This window comes from Tinamus guttatus, unplaced genomic scaffold (genome assembly GCF_059628265.1).
Source record: "Tinamus guttatus ecotype Peru unplaced genomic scaffold, ASM5962826v1 Tinamus_guttatus_pri_ptg000023l, whole genome shotgun sequence".
Lineage (NCBI taxonomy): Eukaryota > Metazoa > Chordata > Aves > Tinamiformes > Tinamidae > Tinamus > Tinamus guttatus.
In genome coordinates this window covers 3,263,205-3,277,517 of record NW_028288557.1, presented here as the reverse complement: position 1 = coordinate 3,277,517, position 14,313 = coordinate 3,263,205, and the positions used below count along the sequence as shown (strand labels likewise).

Sequence of the window (14,313 nt, the reverse complement as noted above, 5' to 3'; positions counted from 1 at the left end):
AAAGGCCCTCAGGAGCAACAGGAATAAATTCTTGTTTGAGACCCCTGCGTTGGCAGCTCTCCCTTCTCTGCCCGGGCTTGGGGCCGCAGGAGGCCACCAGTCCATGCCTCCCATCTCCCGGCCGTCCCTCTGCCCGTACGGCCTCACATGTGCACGTCCAAACAACACAGGAGGTGCCAGAAGGGCAATTCAGGGCCCAGAAAGCGGGGTTAGACCCGTCTTGCCCTCATGGTGCCCACCTTGTCCCTGCTCGTCTTTGTTGCTGTGGGCAAGCTGTGGCCTTGCCCCTGCAGCCATTCTCTTCAAGACGTGCACCAGGCTCAGGGGTTTCGGGAGGCACCGGCGCGGTGCCCACAGGCAGACAGCAGGCTCCAAGGGAAGCACGAGTTTATTGAAGCCAAGCAGCCCGGGCACGGGGCCACCCTGCGTGGCCGCAGCAGTGCACCGGGCTCACGCAGGCCCACGTGCGCTCCTAGTACCAGTTGGTGCTGGCAATCATGTAGCGCACGTCGTCCAGCGGAGCACTCGCCGCCGTGGGACGGGTGCCGGGCTCCACGGTGGGACGGGTGCCGGGCTCCACGGTGGGATCGGTGCCGGGCTCCACGGTGGGACGGGTGCCGGGCTCCACGGTGGGATGGGTGCCAGGTCCCACGGGGGGATGGGTGCCAGGCTCCACGGGGGGATGGGTGCCAGGCTCCACGGGGGGATGGGTGCGGGGTTCCGCCGCGGGTGAAGCGGCGCCGGGCCCCGTGGGCGCCCCGGCAGCTCCCGGGACGGCGGAAGCTGCTGCCGCGGCTCCGCCGGGCTCCGCCATGGCCCTGGGGCAGGGGAAGGAGCTCCCGTTGGCACCACCGCCCCGCGCGCAGCAAGCCCCGCCCCCTGCACGCCCCGCTGCCGATTGGCCCGCGCGCAGGCTAAGCCACGCCCCCGGCCACGCCAGCCACGCCCCCTGCCTGGCCTGTGGGCCCAGCCGCACGCTGATTGGTTCCCCCGCTGCCGGGTGACCCCGCCCCTGCGATCAACCCCGCCCCCGCGCCGCTTGGCCCCGCCCTCTCCCGCCGCCGCCGCCGCTCCGACCTCGCTGCAGCCGCAGCCTCGCGCCGCGGTTCCGCCCCCTCTGCGCGCTTGCGTCACCGCGCCAGGCGGCCCGGAAGTAGACGCGACGGAAGCGGAAGCGCCGGCGAAGCCATGAGGGGGGTGGCGGCGGTGCTGCGGGCCGCGGCGGGCCCGGGGTCCGGCGGCTTCCGGAGCTGCTTCGAGTTCGGCGGCCGCGATGCGGCCTCCTGGTTCCCGGGGCACATGGCGAAAGGTGCGCGCGCCGCCGCGCTCCGACCGTATCGGGGTCGCGCTCCGGTCCCGCTCCGACCGCGCTCCGGTCCCGCTCCGGCCCCGTTCCGGTCCCGCTCCGGCCGCGCTCCGGCCCTGGTCAGACCCTGCTGCGGCCCCGCTCAGACCCGGTTCCGGCCCCGCTCAAACCCCGCTTCGGCAGTGCTCGGGTCCTGCTCAGGCTCCGCTTAGGCCACCCTCAGACCCCATTCAGGCCACACTCTCTTGCAGGGCTGCGGCAGATGCGGGCCGCCCTGCGCCACGCCGACTGCCTCGTCGAGGTGCACGATGCCCGCATATCCTGCACTTGTCCCCCCACGCCATGTCCCGCTCGCCTTCCGTCACCCCCTCCTCGCCCCCGAGGCGCCGTCGCTTTCCTTATCTGGCCGCACATCCCGCTGTCGGGCCGCAACCCGCAGCTGCGCGAGGTGCTGGGCATCCGCCCGCACGTCCTGGTGCTCAACAAGATGGACCTGGCTGACCCGCGCCGGCAGCCGGTGAGTGTGGCCGGGGGCAGCGGCGGGCGCAGCCGCAGAGGCGGCGGTGGGTGACACGGCTCCGCATGCCTTGCAGGAGGTGCTGGAGCAGCTGAAGCAGGAGGGCTGCACGTGCGTCATCTTCACCGACTGCCAGCACGACGCCAACGTCAGGAAGGTAACGCTGCCCCCGGGACGGGACGCAGAGCTTTGTGCGTGCTCCCCTGTGGGGACGGGTGTCCTCAGGAGGGCACCAAGCCCCCCGCTAGAGCCGCTTCTCCACAGATTGTGCCGCTGGTGGCCAAGCTGGTGAGCAGCAGCCCGCGCTACCAGAGAGCCGAGGTGAGGGGCAGCGCGGAAGGCGGCGGCGCGGCCTCGCGTCGCCCTGGGCCTCCACAGGGCAGAGCCGCTATCAGGCAGACTCCACAGCTGGAGTTTGCAGGACATCTTTCCCCCTTTCTGGAGTTAAAAGGGGGAAGATGTCTGCGTTTCTGTTAAAAATGCAGGGTGGGCGCGTGGGGGCTTCTGATTGCTGCCCTGACTGCTTGAGGCCCCTACGTGGGGCGGTGGGGCTCAGCTGCTCCATGCACGCGTGTTCCCCTCGCTTCCAGAACGCCGACTACAGCATCATGGTGATCGGCGTGCCCAACACGGGCAAGTCGTCGCTCATCAACTCCCTGCGAAGGCTGCACCTCAAGAAGGGTATTCCCCCTGGCTTTGGAATGCTCCTGGGTCACGGAGCGGCTTGGATCACCTCGGACTCACCCACTTTTCCCTGCAGGAAGAGCCACTGCAGTTGGGGGCGAGCCAGGCATCACCAAAGCGGTGCTGACCAGGATCCAGGTACTTCGCTTCGGGCGCAGCAAACCGGGGCAGCGCTGCCCTTGCAGCTGGCCCCCCATGTCCGTGTTTATCCGTGTTCACTTATTCATCCAGCTGCTTTATTTATCCTCGTGCTTTTCCCCTGCCTGTGGCAGGTCTGCGAGCAGCCCCTCATGTACCTGGTGGACACGCCGGGAGTGCTACCCCCAAGGCTAGGGGACGTGGAGACGGGCATGAAGCTGGCACTGTGCGGTGAGGGGCACGCGGTGCCCAAGGCTGCCTTTAGCTGGGGGCCGGGGTGCTCATGGGTGGCCCCGGGTGGCTTTGAAGCCCCTGGTGCTCGAGTGTGGGGTGCGACTGCGCCGGGGCACGCGCAGCCTCCGGGGCCTCGGAGGCTGAGCGGGGTTTGCGGCTGTTCCGCAGGCGCCATCCGTGACCACCTGGTGGGCGAGGACGTCATGGCCGATTACCTGCTGTACACGCTGAACCGGCAGCGGCAGTTCAGGTGGGCACGGCAGGGAGCGTCGCCTCCGTGCGCACCGCTGCCCGGGCCCTGCCGGTGTCCCCGGCGGGGCCAGAGCTGCCGGGGCACAGGTGGAAGCCCGCGGCGCCTCCCCGCAGCTACGTGCAGCGCTACAGGCTGCCCGAGCCCTGCGACGACATCGAGCACGTGCTGAAGCGCGTGGCGCTCGCCCTGGGCAGGACGCACAAGGTGAAGGTGCTCACGGGCACAGGTGAGCACCCGCCGCAAGGGAGCGGGAGCTGCCGCCTCAGCTGGTGGGGCAGAGCTGCCACCTTCCCTGTGCACGCTGCCACCTCCCGCAGGGAACGTCAACGTGACCATGCTGGACTACTCGGCTGCCGCCTACGAGCTCATACGGGCTTTCCGGGCTGGACGCTTGGGCAGGGTGACGCTGGACTGAGCCCTGTGGGCATGGCATGGGCGCCAGCGACGCTGCGTGTCCCCAGAGTGACGATGCGAGGAGCTCCTGGATAGACACCCGTCTCCCCCTGAGGAGCCACGTGGTTGTGGGACACCAAGCCCTGTTGTTACCCAGCCACCAGGGGCTGCGTGGAGATGGCGGCTCAGCCTGGGGCTTTTTGTCTCCGGACTGCACGGGGTGATTAAAGTGACTTCTCTACTCAAGCGAGTCAGGAGTCTCCTTTGACCCCGTAATGGGTGCAAGGGGACAAGAGGGCCATCCCTTGGAGGGCCGGTACCTTCCAGGAGACCCTTGTCTACCTGGGAGTAGGTTAGTTCCACACGGACTGCAGGTTGGAGACTCAGCCTTGGGCCTTGGTGTGGGGCCCTTTAGGCCTGCGTGAAGACCCCGTGCCAAAGCCTGTCCTCGCTCAGTCCACATGGCACCATGTGCGCTCTGCCCAGCTTTATTGCCGTGTTGTCCCACGTTTTAAACCCCTGTACAAAGGGAGAGGTGCCAAGGAGGTGGTGGGGAGCAGAGGGGTGCACGAGGGGCTGCCCGTGGGGTCCTGCCCTGACGGGGTGGCAAGGGCAAGCGCCGCGCTGGGGCCACGGGTGCTGGCGGCGGGCGCTGCCGCTCCTGGCCCCTCATGCTGCTGGACAGTCCCGTCTGCAGAGCATCTCGGAAGAGGGAGAGCCGGAGCAGGATGGCACTCGGGGCACCCACAGGGGGATCCAACGGCCAGAATGGATCCGTGGGAGCCCTCAGAGGCGGAGGAAGGCGGCGAGTGGGCAGAGCCAGGACACGGCCCAGGCAGCAGCACTGCTGTCACGGCCTCGCGCAGCCGACGTCCAGGCGCCGGCACGGTGCCGTTGGTGTCGCCGTAGCCGCCATCCCCGGGGAGCTGCGCCCGGCGCAGGGCGGCCCCAGCCGCCACCCCCAGCCGCGGCGCCCGCAGCCGCCGCCCCCGCGACACGCAGCGCGGAGCCGTAGCGCGGCACCGTGCGGGGCCCCGGGCACGTGCGCTGCCCCGGGCCCCGCGTGCGGCTCCCCGCGCGCCGCCGCGGCCACCTTTGCCAGCCGCCGTGTCGCACAGCGCAGCCGCCAGCAGCAGCAGTGTCCAGCAGGCTGCCGCCGTCCTCCTCCTCCTCATGCCGCCGGACCTGCGGGAAGCGGCAGCGCTTGGCTCAGCTCGCAGGGCGCTCGTGCAGGCAGCACCCTCTGCATGCGCGCGGAGGACGTCGTGGCAGCCCCTGCATGCGTGGCTGTGCACTCCTTGCACACGGGCAGCGCAGCAAGCAGGATGCACGCCTGCATCCCCACACGGGCACCTGCGAGCCCCGTGCATGAGTTGCATCTCTGCGCGTGGCCCTGTCTGCAGCTCGCGTGCATGGAGCAGAAACCCCACGGCACCCGAGAGGGGTCGTGTGCTAGCAGACGCAGAGCCACACACATGTGCATACATGCTGTTTCCATGCACACGTGTGCTACACGCGATGCAGCGCATGCACTTAAATGTGACGTGTGCGTGTGCAAGGGTTGCATGCAGGTTTGCACTTGTCCAGGCCCCGCATGCACGGGATTTGCACGCGTGAAGACATTGGCGCGCCCCTGCAAGCCCCGTCCCCCACCTCCACCAGCGTGTGCGCGCCCCCATGCGCGGCTACCTGCGCGTGCCCGCGCACCTGCGCCTGCCCGGGGGCACCTCCCGCCCCGCGCGCCTCCGCTCACCGCGCCGGGCGCCGCCGCTCCGCACTGCTCCGCTCCCGCTGCCGCGCTGCGTGCGGGTGCGCGCGCGTGGGGGGGTGCTGCGGGGCTGCGGTGCGCGCGCGGGCGCGCTGGTGCATGCGCGTGGCTTTGGGCACGAGCGCGTGCGCACCCCGCGCACGCGGGGGGCTAAGCGGGGCACACGCGCCGGCGCGGGCGCCCGCAGGGGGGCGCGCGGTGCGGGGAGACGCGGCTCCGCGCATAGGCGGCCTCACGGGCTGGATCCATGGGCTGGATCCAGCCCCGCACGGATCCACGTTATTTATAGGCTCCTGCAAGCGGGCATCGCCCGCGGGCGCTCAGCGCGCGGCCCGCGCCCGTCACGGCGCATTGACGCCAGCAGCTGCTGAGCCCCTTAATCCCCCTCCGCCCGGGGGGGCGGGATTGGCCCTTTGGCCGCGCGCGCAGGGAGCGCGCGTAGCCCCCTGCCACGCGCCGCGCCCCGCCCCGGCGCCGCCTCGGCCAATGGGCGCGCGGCGTTGGGCCGTCTCGGCCAATGGGGGCCGGGAAGAGGGGCGTGGCTGTCGCCCAGGGCGGGGGCGTGGCCGTCGCCGTGTTCCGCCATGGCCGCCGCGTTGCGCGCGCTCCTGCGCCCCAGCGCTGCTGTCGCGCGTCGCCGCTGCGCGCTCCCGCCGCCCCCCGCCGCGCGCGGCTGCAGCGCCGGTGAGCGGGGGCGCGCGGGGGCGCGCGGGGCCACCGCGGGGGCGCCCCGGCCGCCGGGACCTCTAGCGACGACCCCTGCGAAGGTCGCGGCGCCGTGGGCTGCCGCGGCAGGGAGTTGGCTGGGTCTCCGGTGATCAATGCGTTAGCGGGCGCGCGGGCACGCTTGTCACGATGTTATCATCATTATCATTGTTATGAGGGCGGTAAATTTTTGTTTCCCGTTTCGCTTCGCTGCGACAGGCACCCCCTTCCAGTACATCGTGGCAGAGAAGAAGGGGGTGAAGCAGAATGTGGGGCTCATCCAGCTGAACCGGCCCCAGGCCCTCAATGCCCTCTGCGCGGGGCTCATACGCGAGGTGAAGCAGGCGCTGGAGGCCTTCGAGAGCGACCCCCAGGTGGGCGCCATCGTCATCACCGGCAGTGAGAAGGCCTTCGCAGGTGAGGAGGATGGCAAATCCTCCCACCCGCCTCTGGGAGGACGTGCCATGATGCCCCGCAGCACCGCAGCAGGTCCCCACCGCCTCCCCGGGGTCCTGCTCAGCCGTCTCTATGTTGTCTGAGGGACTGCATTCTGTTTTACTTTATTTTATCTTATGCATGCCTTCTGGGAATGCCTGGTGGGGACCTTTTTGAAGCTCCCAAGCCCTGAGGGCACTCGGTGGCATCTATCTTTGCAGCCGGCGCTGACATCAAGGAGATGCAGAACAACACTTTCCAGCAGTGCTACAGCACTGGCTTCCTCGACGAGTGGGACAAGGTGTCGAAAGTCCGCAAGCCGGTCATAGCCGCCGTGAATGGTTTCGCGGTCAGTCCTAACACGGGCACGTTCCCTGCGAGGACCCTGTTGCGTCCCCTTGTCCTGGTGCCAGGGTGCGCTTGGATGCTCTGCCCTGGCTCCTAACACCCAGCTCTCCTCTCCCAAGCTTGGCGGCGGGTGCGAGCTGGCCATGATGTGCGATATCATTTACGCCGGGGAGAAGGCGCAGTTTGGCCAGCCTGAAATCCTCCTGGGGACTATTCCAGGTAATGCCCATGAGAGGAAGTCCCCACGCAATCTGGTGCGGGTGGGCATGTGGGGCTGAGGGAAATACCAGAGTTCTGGTGTCCGGCCCAGCCACCTTAGCACCTTCTTGAGATGCACCACGTGCATCTCCTTGAGGACCTCTCCTGATAGAGGTGGCAGCTCTTCCTTGATTAACCACAGGAGCTGGTGGGACACAGAGACTCACTAGGGCTGTAGGGAAGTCGCTCGCAATGGAGATGGTCCTCACTGGGGACAGGATCTCTGCACAGGAGGCAAAGGAAGCAGGTAGGAGCCAGGTGGTCGTCCCCAGCTGCCCAGCCCCTAGCCCAGCAGCCTGTGGGTGTCCAGGAGCTGCTGGGATGAGGGGAGCCATCTGCCCCCTAACCTCTCTCCCATCCTTCCTAGGTCTCGTCAGCAAGATCTTCCCCGTGGACAAGTTGCTGGAAGCAGCCATCAGCTGTGCGGAGAAGATCGCTAGCAATTCCAAGCTGGTGACAGCCATTGCGAAGGAGTCTGTCAACGCAGGTACGGGCACATTTGGGGATACCGAGGGCTTTGGGTGCAATGAGCCACGGCCAGATACACAGCAAGCTCTGAAATACCTAACTCCTTTCACTCATGGGCAGAACCAGAGAAGCTGGCTGTGGCTTACGGTCCCAGAGATGTGTGGGCAGCCCTGACCCACCCATGCGTGGGTGCCTCGGACACGTGCTGGGAGCTTCCCAGCCACAAGCCAAGCATGTCCAGAGCTAGCTCTGGGGTTAACCATGGCTGAGGGGTCATCCATGATGAGCTCCCCATTCGGGACGTCAAGGAGAGGGAGGAAGGGTTTGGGTGTAGCTGAGACTCTCACGCTTGGGCTGGGCACGCGCGGCCTCCTCCTGACTTATCTCCTGCTCCTCAGCCTTCGAGACGACACTGACAGAGGGCAACAGGACGGAGAAGAGACTATTCTATGTCACCTTTGCCACCGTGAGTATCTATCTGGCTTCAAAAGCAGGATGCGGGCAGGAGCAGGTGGGAGCAGCCCCTCAAGCTTCTCCCTCTCCTCGCAGAATGACCGGAGGGAAGGGATGACTGCATTCGTGGAGAAGCGCAAGGCGAAGTTCACCGACAGCTGAGCGCGGCATCCCCCTGGGGTCCTGGCCAGCACAGGATGGGGACAACGGTCCCTTTTGTCCCCTCGGACCCCACGCTGCCCAGCAGCCCTCACCACACGCCTCCTCAACTGACCCATGTGCCTAATTGGGGCTGACTCTTCCCCTTCGTGGAGGAAAGGGGCAGAGCCCCCCAGCGCCGCACCGCACCGAGGGGCTGGGGACCCGGCCAGGACCGAAGCCTTTCCTTCGGAGACATGATCGGAACCGGGGCTCGGCTCGCAGCTGCTATTAAAAGGCTTTCCTGGTGCTTTTGCTCCTCATGTGTTAGGGTGGAGCCCAGCGTTGTTCTGACAGCCATAGAGTGAGTTTGCCTGGCCTCAGCCCACCCTTCCTAGAGCTGGCAAGCAGCAGTGGGCAATCCCTCGACACACCCCGGCACTCGTCTTCCTGCCACGCAGCTACTGCAGGTTGCCTGGGGTCATGTGACCCTGAGCAATCCCTGGAGACTGAGGCTGCATCTCGAGGGGTTCCTATTCCTAGCAAAAATGAAGAGTCTGCTGGGGTGGGCAGCAGAGGCAGCGAGGTTTATTGAGGGGGTTTGGAGGCGAGGGAGGGAGTGGAGATCTTCCTGAGGATCCCAGGGCTGCAATGAGAAGCCACCTGGTCAGATGTTAGACCAGTTGGAGTCATATCCCCTCCTCTTGGCCATGGTAGATGTGGTCCCGGTCTTCTTCTGGGCCGCTCTGCACCTGGTGGGGCAGAGCTAGGAGCCGCACATGTGCCACATCCTCAGCAATGTTATCTTCGGGATGGTGGAGGTGATCGAGGTCCTCCTCAGGGCCTGCAGTGGAGGACAAGAGACCCAGCGTGGGGTGGGAACCCAGAGCAGGCCATGGCGCAGGGGTGGCTGCTCCAATGCGCTTACCTTGCCAGGCTTGCGCCTCACTAGAGAAGACCTTTATTTCTGGAATTCTGCCTTCTGGAGGCTCCGCGGCTTTTACGCCCAGGATGCTGGAGGAAGGAAAACAAAAACAGCCGATTGCTGCGGGCCCCTTTTGCAAGGGACAGAAAGGCCGGAGCCAAAGGTGCCAAGGAGAGAGGCCCTGGTGTCTCTTACATTTCCTTCAAATCCAGCTTGGTCGGCGGCTTCTTTTCTCTGGTGTTGCTCAGCGCCTGTGAGGAGAGAGGTGAGGAAAGGGGGAGTTGCAACACGAGCTCCCATGCTTTCCTCTCTCAGCTAGACTGTCCAAAACGGTCTTCCCCATGAAGGACGGGAACAATACACACGTGTTGCATCGGGCCTTACCTGGGCGCTCCCAAGGACTTGCAGGAGCAGGGCTGCGCCCACGAGGATGGCAAAGCTGCGGAGACGCAAGGGATTTGCTATGGCGGAGAGGCAGCACCCACCCCGTGCCTGAGCTTCCACCCAGGAACCCAGTCTGCACTGCCAACCATCGATCCCTCTTGGACCTCCCCATTCCCAGAGCTGGGTGCCAAGCCGTGAGGCAAGGCCTGGAGGTTACTGCTCCGGGCATGGCCCCTAAGCCCTGGTGCCCGCAGGGACCCATCCCTTTCCTCACCGCTTCATGGCTCGGCCGTCAGCAGACTCTGGCCGTGTGGATGTCGGCCAGCAGGCAAAAAGCAGCGTCAGGGCGGCCACCGGCGGAGCCCGAGCAAAGGGCAGCGCCAGGCTGGCAGGGCAGCCGCGGGCAAAGGGCAGCGCCAGGCTGGTGGTGTGCAGCCACGCTTCACCCGCCACCCCAGGGGTCCTCACTCTCCCCCTCTCTCAGCTTTCCAGAGGAAGAGCAGTGTTTATGGTAAACTATTCCCTCAGGGAGCAGCCTGTCTCTTTGACTTGTGCAAGCAGCCCCCATAAATAGTTTACGAGTTGCGCTAACTCAGAAGGATAAAGGAGCTAACTGGAGAGCTCCAGGCTTTGTCGTGCCTGTGGTGGCACTTTAAATGAACCCCAGGGTACCTGCACAGCAGTGCACACACAAAAAGCACAGTTTACACCCTGCTTTGATATTAACATTGAAACCTTGCAGGCTTTACACTCGCTGGTTTGGGAAAACGATCTGGCTCGGGGAGGCTCCCCAGGAAGGGGAGCTGCAGACCAGGAATGCAACCCCCTGTAAAGCCAAACGGTTCTTCACGCTCGGCGCAGGCGCCCGCCGGCGAAAAAGCCTAAATACATAAACAAATAAATAAAATATAAAATTAAGCGCGGCCGCACGCCGCATATACCCGGAGCGCCCTCCCCTCAGCGCGAGCCCCGCCGCCGCCAACCGCCCTAACGGCCGCGCGTGCGCACGGCCCGCCGCCGCCAACCGTCCTAACGGCTGCGGCGTTGCCGGGCAACGCGGCCGACGCGGTGCGGGCGCAGCCCGGTGAGGCGACGGCGAGAGCGGCTCGCTCCGCGCTCCGTGCTCCGTGGCGGCGGCGGCGGCGACGGTGAGTGCGGCTCGCTCCGCGGTGGCGGCGCCGCGGGCAGGAACTCGGCGCGGGAAGGCACGGGGGGCACCTCGCGTTGGGCCGCCCGAGCCGCGCGCGGCTCCCCCGGCGGCCGCTTCCCCGCCCACTGCGGCACCGCCGCCTCCTTGTCCCCTCCCCTCCGCGCCGCGGGGCCCCGCCGGGGATGGGGGGCTGCGGGGCCGCGCTGAGGGAGGCAGGGTGCCCAGCCGAACACTCCCGGCAAACGTTAAGCTCAGGCGTCTCCCCGAGCCAGGTTTTGGGACTGAGCGAGGAGCTTTGTTAGCATCGAGGGTGAATGGGTGCTACCAGAGATCGGTTTGCTTTGCTCCTGATCTGTCCCTCCCCTGTTTGAGGAGCTCTTCACTAGGGGGTGTCCTACAGATTTCTGAGCATCCCCAAACCACCGCAGAGGAAGGAGAGGACGGGCTAGATCCTTTGCAGGAGGAGATGCTGCACGCTCGTTCCTGATCTAGAGTGTCGAAAGCCCCAGTGCGTTCGCAGCCTCAGCAGGGAGCCCTTGGAGGTTGCCCTGGCTATCACAGGCCCCTTTGTATTCCTTTTTTTTTTGAGGGAGTTGCTGATCCTGACTTCAGGCATCTTCCTCCTCATTTGAGGAGACCTGGCTGAGACACAGCATCTGTTGTGCCCATATTTACATGCTGCAATGATGGCTCCTCGCTGTCTGATGGTAATCTAATGGCCTTAGGCTGTCCATCTTGCTTAACACTGCACAGTTTAAGTCCTCGTAGAGGAACTTGAGATCCCCAAGGAGGTGAAAACACCCCCAAAGAAGCCATGGGCTGTGTGTCCTGGTAGGTTTTATTTCTCATTTCCTCTGCTTTTACCATTGGAAGGGTGTTGATGCCAGGCAGGCAGCTCCATACCGAAGGATGCAAACACAGCAGCTTTTGAACCTGTGGTTTCTGCTCCCTGAGAACTCAGCCAAGAGACCGTGACTCTCTGCGTCCCTTGGGAGACTTAGTCTCAGCCTGCAAAGGGGCTTTTCCATCTTGGTTGAAGTTGTTAAGTGTGGAGATCCACACTGCTTTGAACACCCAGGTACGGCAGCTTTTCTCTGAAGAGGCAGAATATCTGAAAGGAGAAGAGGGCACCTATAAAACACGTATAAAAGCGGCGTATAGAGCTGATTTTTTTTCTTTAACCTGATAGTCATGTTCTTCCTTTCCTTGCAGCACCAGACCAGGGCCATGGTGAAGCCAGGGGCCAGCGTCTCCGAGAAGCCTGAAAAGGAGCGGCGTGGAGGCGGTGATGACTTCGATAACGTTCCCTTGATAACCCCGCTGGATGCCAGCCAGCTGCAGCAGCCCTTCCCGGACAAGGTAGGCACAAAATGTGCCCTGTGACGGCCAGTGTGCTTCCTCGGGGCCAGCTTTGCTTGGCCACGGAGAGAGGGGTGGCTTCTTTCTTCCATTCCCTGCCAGACACATTGCACAGTCCTGAGGGCATAATGTGGGCTGCAGGGGCCAGGATTGGTGCATGCCAAGCAGTGCTGAGAAGCTGCCACTTGCACCCCAGGTTTGTCCCCAGAGCCTGTAAACCCAGGCTCATCTCGTAAGTGCAGGGGTTACTCTGTGAGTCCTCGTTGGGTAGCTCTGCCTTCTGCTGCCTGGCAGTGATGTTTCTCACTAGTTTCCCCCTTTTCAGATGATTGTCAAGACCTGGACAGAATATAAGCTCCAACAACATCAGCAGAGGAAGTTATACATCCCAGGAATTAAAAAGCTGAATGTAAACATCTACGATGAAGTAGCAGAAAAAGTCAAGGTAATTCCCATCCCTCTCTGCACCCACAAGCGCTTCCACCACAGGCGTGCAGCAAACTCATGATGCCACAGCCTTCCTCCAGGGAGGAGAACAGCCACTGTCCTGCCAGCACTGGCAGTTGCTTTTGAGTGCTGGAGAATAAGCTGTTGAGCTGAAATAGGGGAAGGCTCTTCACTGCAAGCCAGGACAGAGGTATTTGGTATTTCCTGGTACTTTCCAGGACATTCGTGTGCCATGTGTGTGCTGCCACTCACATAGGTGAGGAGATTTAGCAAGAGCTGGATGTGTCTAGCAAGGTATGCAGTGACCATCACAGCCAAGAGCTAAAAGATCTGAGCCAGGTACATTTTTGGCCTCGCGAGGTACAAAGTGATTTGAGCCAGACAGAGTAGCAGGTTGCTACCTGCGCTTGCAGCTGGATCAATTCTTCTCCCACATCTCCTCCTATCTTGTCCCTGACTGCTCTCCAGGGCTCCCTCCCTTTCTTTTCCCGCAGCTCACGGGGCTCATCCTCATCACCATGGCCTTCCTCGCCTGCCTGCTCATGCTCGTCATGTACAAGGCCCTGTGGTACGACCAGTTGAGCTGCCCCGAGGGTTTCGTGTTCAAGGTAAGGAGGACGTGTGAGCCTGGGGGTCGGTGGACACTTTCCAGCAGAGTAATGCCGTTCCCACTGCAGCCTGCTAGCTTGGAGGGCTTTGTGCTGCTGCTTTGAGGACTGCTGCGGCTTCCGCTTTCCTTGGACATCTCTGCCCATGGAGAATGAGCTGGAGACCCCAGCAAACACCTCATCTATGAAGACTCCCTTGAGGAGGAGTGTTGGGAGAGTGGTGGGCCTCGCCCGGTCTCCTGTGGGCACCACCAACTGCCCCAACCTCACAGCTGAACCGAGGAGGGAGCACTCAACCTGCCAAGGGTGTGCAGACAGCCTGGAGAGGAGTGCAGACCCTCAGTGGCTTCGAGATGCTGCTAGCTCCTCCTTTGGGCTCACAGGAGAGGGAGGAAGCCCTGTGCTCTCACCAAGAGCAGCCAGGTCTTCCCTAGCCTTGCTGAGCATGCAGGGGTGCTGACATCCTTGCTTGTTTGGGATACCAGAGGCTTGGAGGTGGGAGCCAGCCTGGTTGCCACATGGTGCTGGTGGATGTGGTGGGTGTTCCCCGAGCCATCATGGGAGAACACAAAGGATGAGCTCGGTCCCAGGGCACCTAAAGTACTCGTGCCAGAGCCACTTGGGCGCGAGGTGGCTGTAGGCAGCTGGGCTCTTCCTATTTGTCTCCTCTTACTTTCTTCTTCTGCTCCCCAGCACAAGCACTGCAGCCCAGCCGTCCTCGAGATGTACTACTCAGAGCAGGAGACAGCACCTCGGGGAAGTCTCTACATGGCCATCAACCACTTGAGCCAAGGCAAGAAGAGTATCCCAGATCTGCCATCCCCGTGGATACCACCAGTCAGTTCCCTGAAGGAAGCAGAGAACGTCAAAGAAGTGGCAGGAGGCCATCGGGAGTAGGGCAGGGATCCAGCACACGTGCCAGCTCTTGCTCCACAGAGCAAAACTCTGTCAGCACCAGTCCTGTTTCCAAAACCAAGCAAGTAAAAGACGGTCTTGAGTGGGCACGGGGCTGCAACTAAGGGTTTATGGTGTCCTGTGGGGATTGCTTCGTTCCCCACCCTTCTCCCATTGGTTGGAACAACGTTGTCCCAATGGTTATTGCCTACATTTTCCCTGTCCGTGTCCGCAGCTCCCAGAAGGCAGGATCACACCATGGAAACCCTCTGCTGCTCGTGGTTTTCAGCTTCTCCGTGGACCGTTCGAATGGAGTGGGTCATGGCCCGCCCTTGCCAAGCACCGGGGCTGCCTGCGTCCGACAGCCACTTCCAACTGTGAGCACTAGTTCCTCGGTGGCGTTGCTTCAGTTTTGATGGGTCTCTTTTGGGTGTTGCAGCTGCTGGCT

At 63.7% G+C, this 14,313-nt stretch overlaps 4 protein-coding genes across 4 annotated transcripts; 3 read left to right on the top strand and 1 right to left on the bottom strand.

The window, feature by feature from the left end:
• Window positions 1-1,188: 1,188 nt before the first annotated feature.
• On the top strand, window positions 1,189-3,584 carry MTG1 (mitochondrial ribosome associated GTPase 1). The gene is made up of 10 exons (XM_088525647.1): window positions 1,189-1,309; window positions 1,558-1,823; window positions 1,900-1,980; window positions 2,088-2,144; window positions 2,414-2,504; window positions 2,584-2,645; window positions 2,780-2,876; window positions 3,048-3,129; window positions 3,246-3,358; window positions 3,450-3,584. Exons 1-10 carry the CDS (start codon window positions 1,189-1,191, stop codon window positions 3,545-3,547), a joined length of 1,068 nt encoding a protein of 355 aa, XP_088381773.1. The 3' UTR covers window positions 3,548-3,584.
• A 2,293-nt stretch (window positions 3,585-5,877) lies between these two features.
• Window positions 5,878-8,419, top strand: ECHS1 (enoyl-CoA hydratase, short chain 1). Its single transcript, XM_088525542.1, has 8 exons — window positions 5,878-5,977; window positions 6,218-6,415; window positions 6,655-6,782; window positions 6,901-7,000; window positions 7,182-7,286; window positions 7,407-7,526; window positions 7,906-7,973; window positions 8,057-8,419. The coding sequence occupies exons 1-8, from the start codon at window positions 5,878-5,880 to the stop codon at window positions 8,120-8,122; spliced, it is 885 nt and encodes a 294-aa protein (XP_088381668.1). The 3' UTR covers window positions 8,123-8,419.
• Window positions 8,420-8,771: 352 nt separating this feature from the next.
• PRAP1 (proline rich acidic protein 1) lies at window positions 8,772-9,730 on the bottom strand. The gene is made up of 4 exons (XM_088524772.1): window positions 9,682-9,730; window positions 9,408-9,462; window positions 9,219-9,274; window positions 8,772-9,112 (listed from the first exon to the last, which is right to left on the bottom strand). Exons 1-4 carry the CDS (start codon window positions 9,687-9,689, stop codon window positions 8,788-8,790), a joined length of 444 nt encoding a protein of 147 aa, XP_088380898.1. The 5' UTR covers window positions 9,690-9,730; the 3' UTR covers window positions 8,772-8,787.
• Window positions 9,731-11,767: 2,037 nt separating this feature from the next.
• Window positions 11,768-13,892, top strand: CALY (calcyon neuron specific vesicular protein). Its single transcript, XM_010213654.2, has 4 exons — window positions 11,768-11,916; window positions 12,242-12,361; window positions 12,858-12,971; window positions 13,665-13,892. The coding sequence occupies exons 1-4, from the start codon at window positions 11,785-11,787 to the stop codon at window positions 13,866-13,868; spliced, it is 570 nt and encodes a 189-aa protein (XP_010211956.1). The 5' UTR covers window positions 11,768-11,784; the 3' UTR covers window positions 13,869-13,892.
• The last annotated feature ends 421 nt before the right edge of the window (window positions 13,893-14,313 follow it).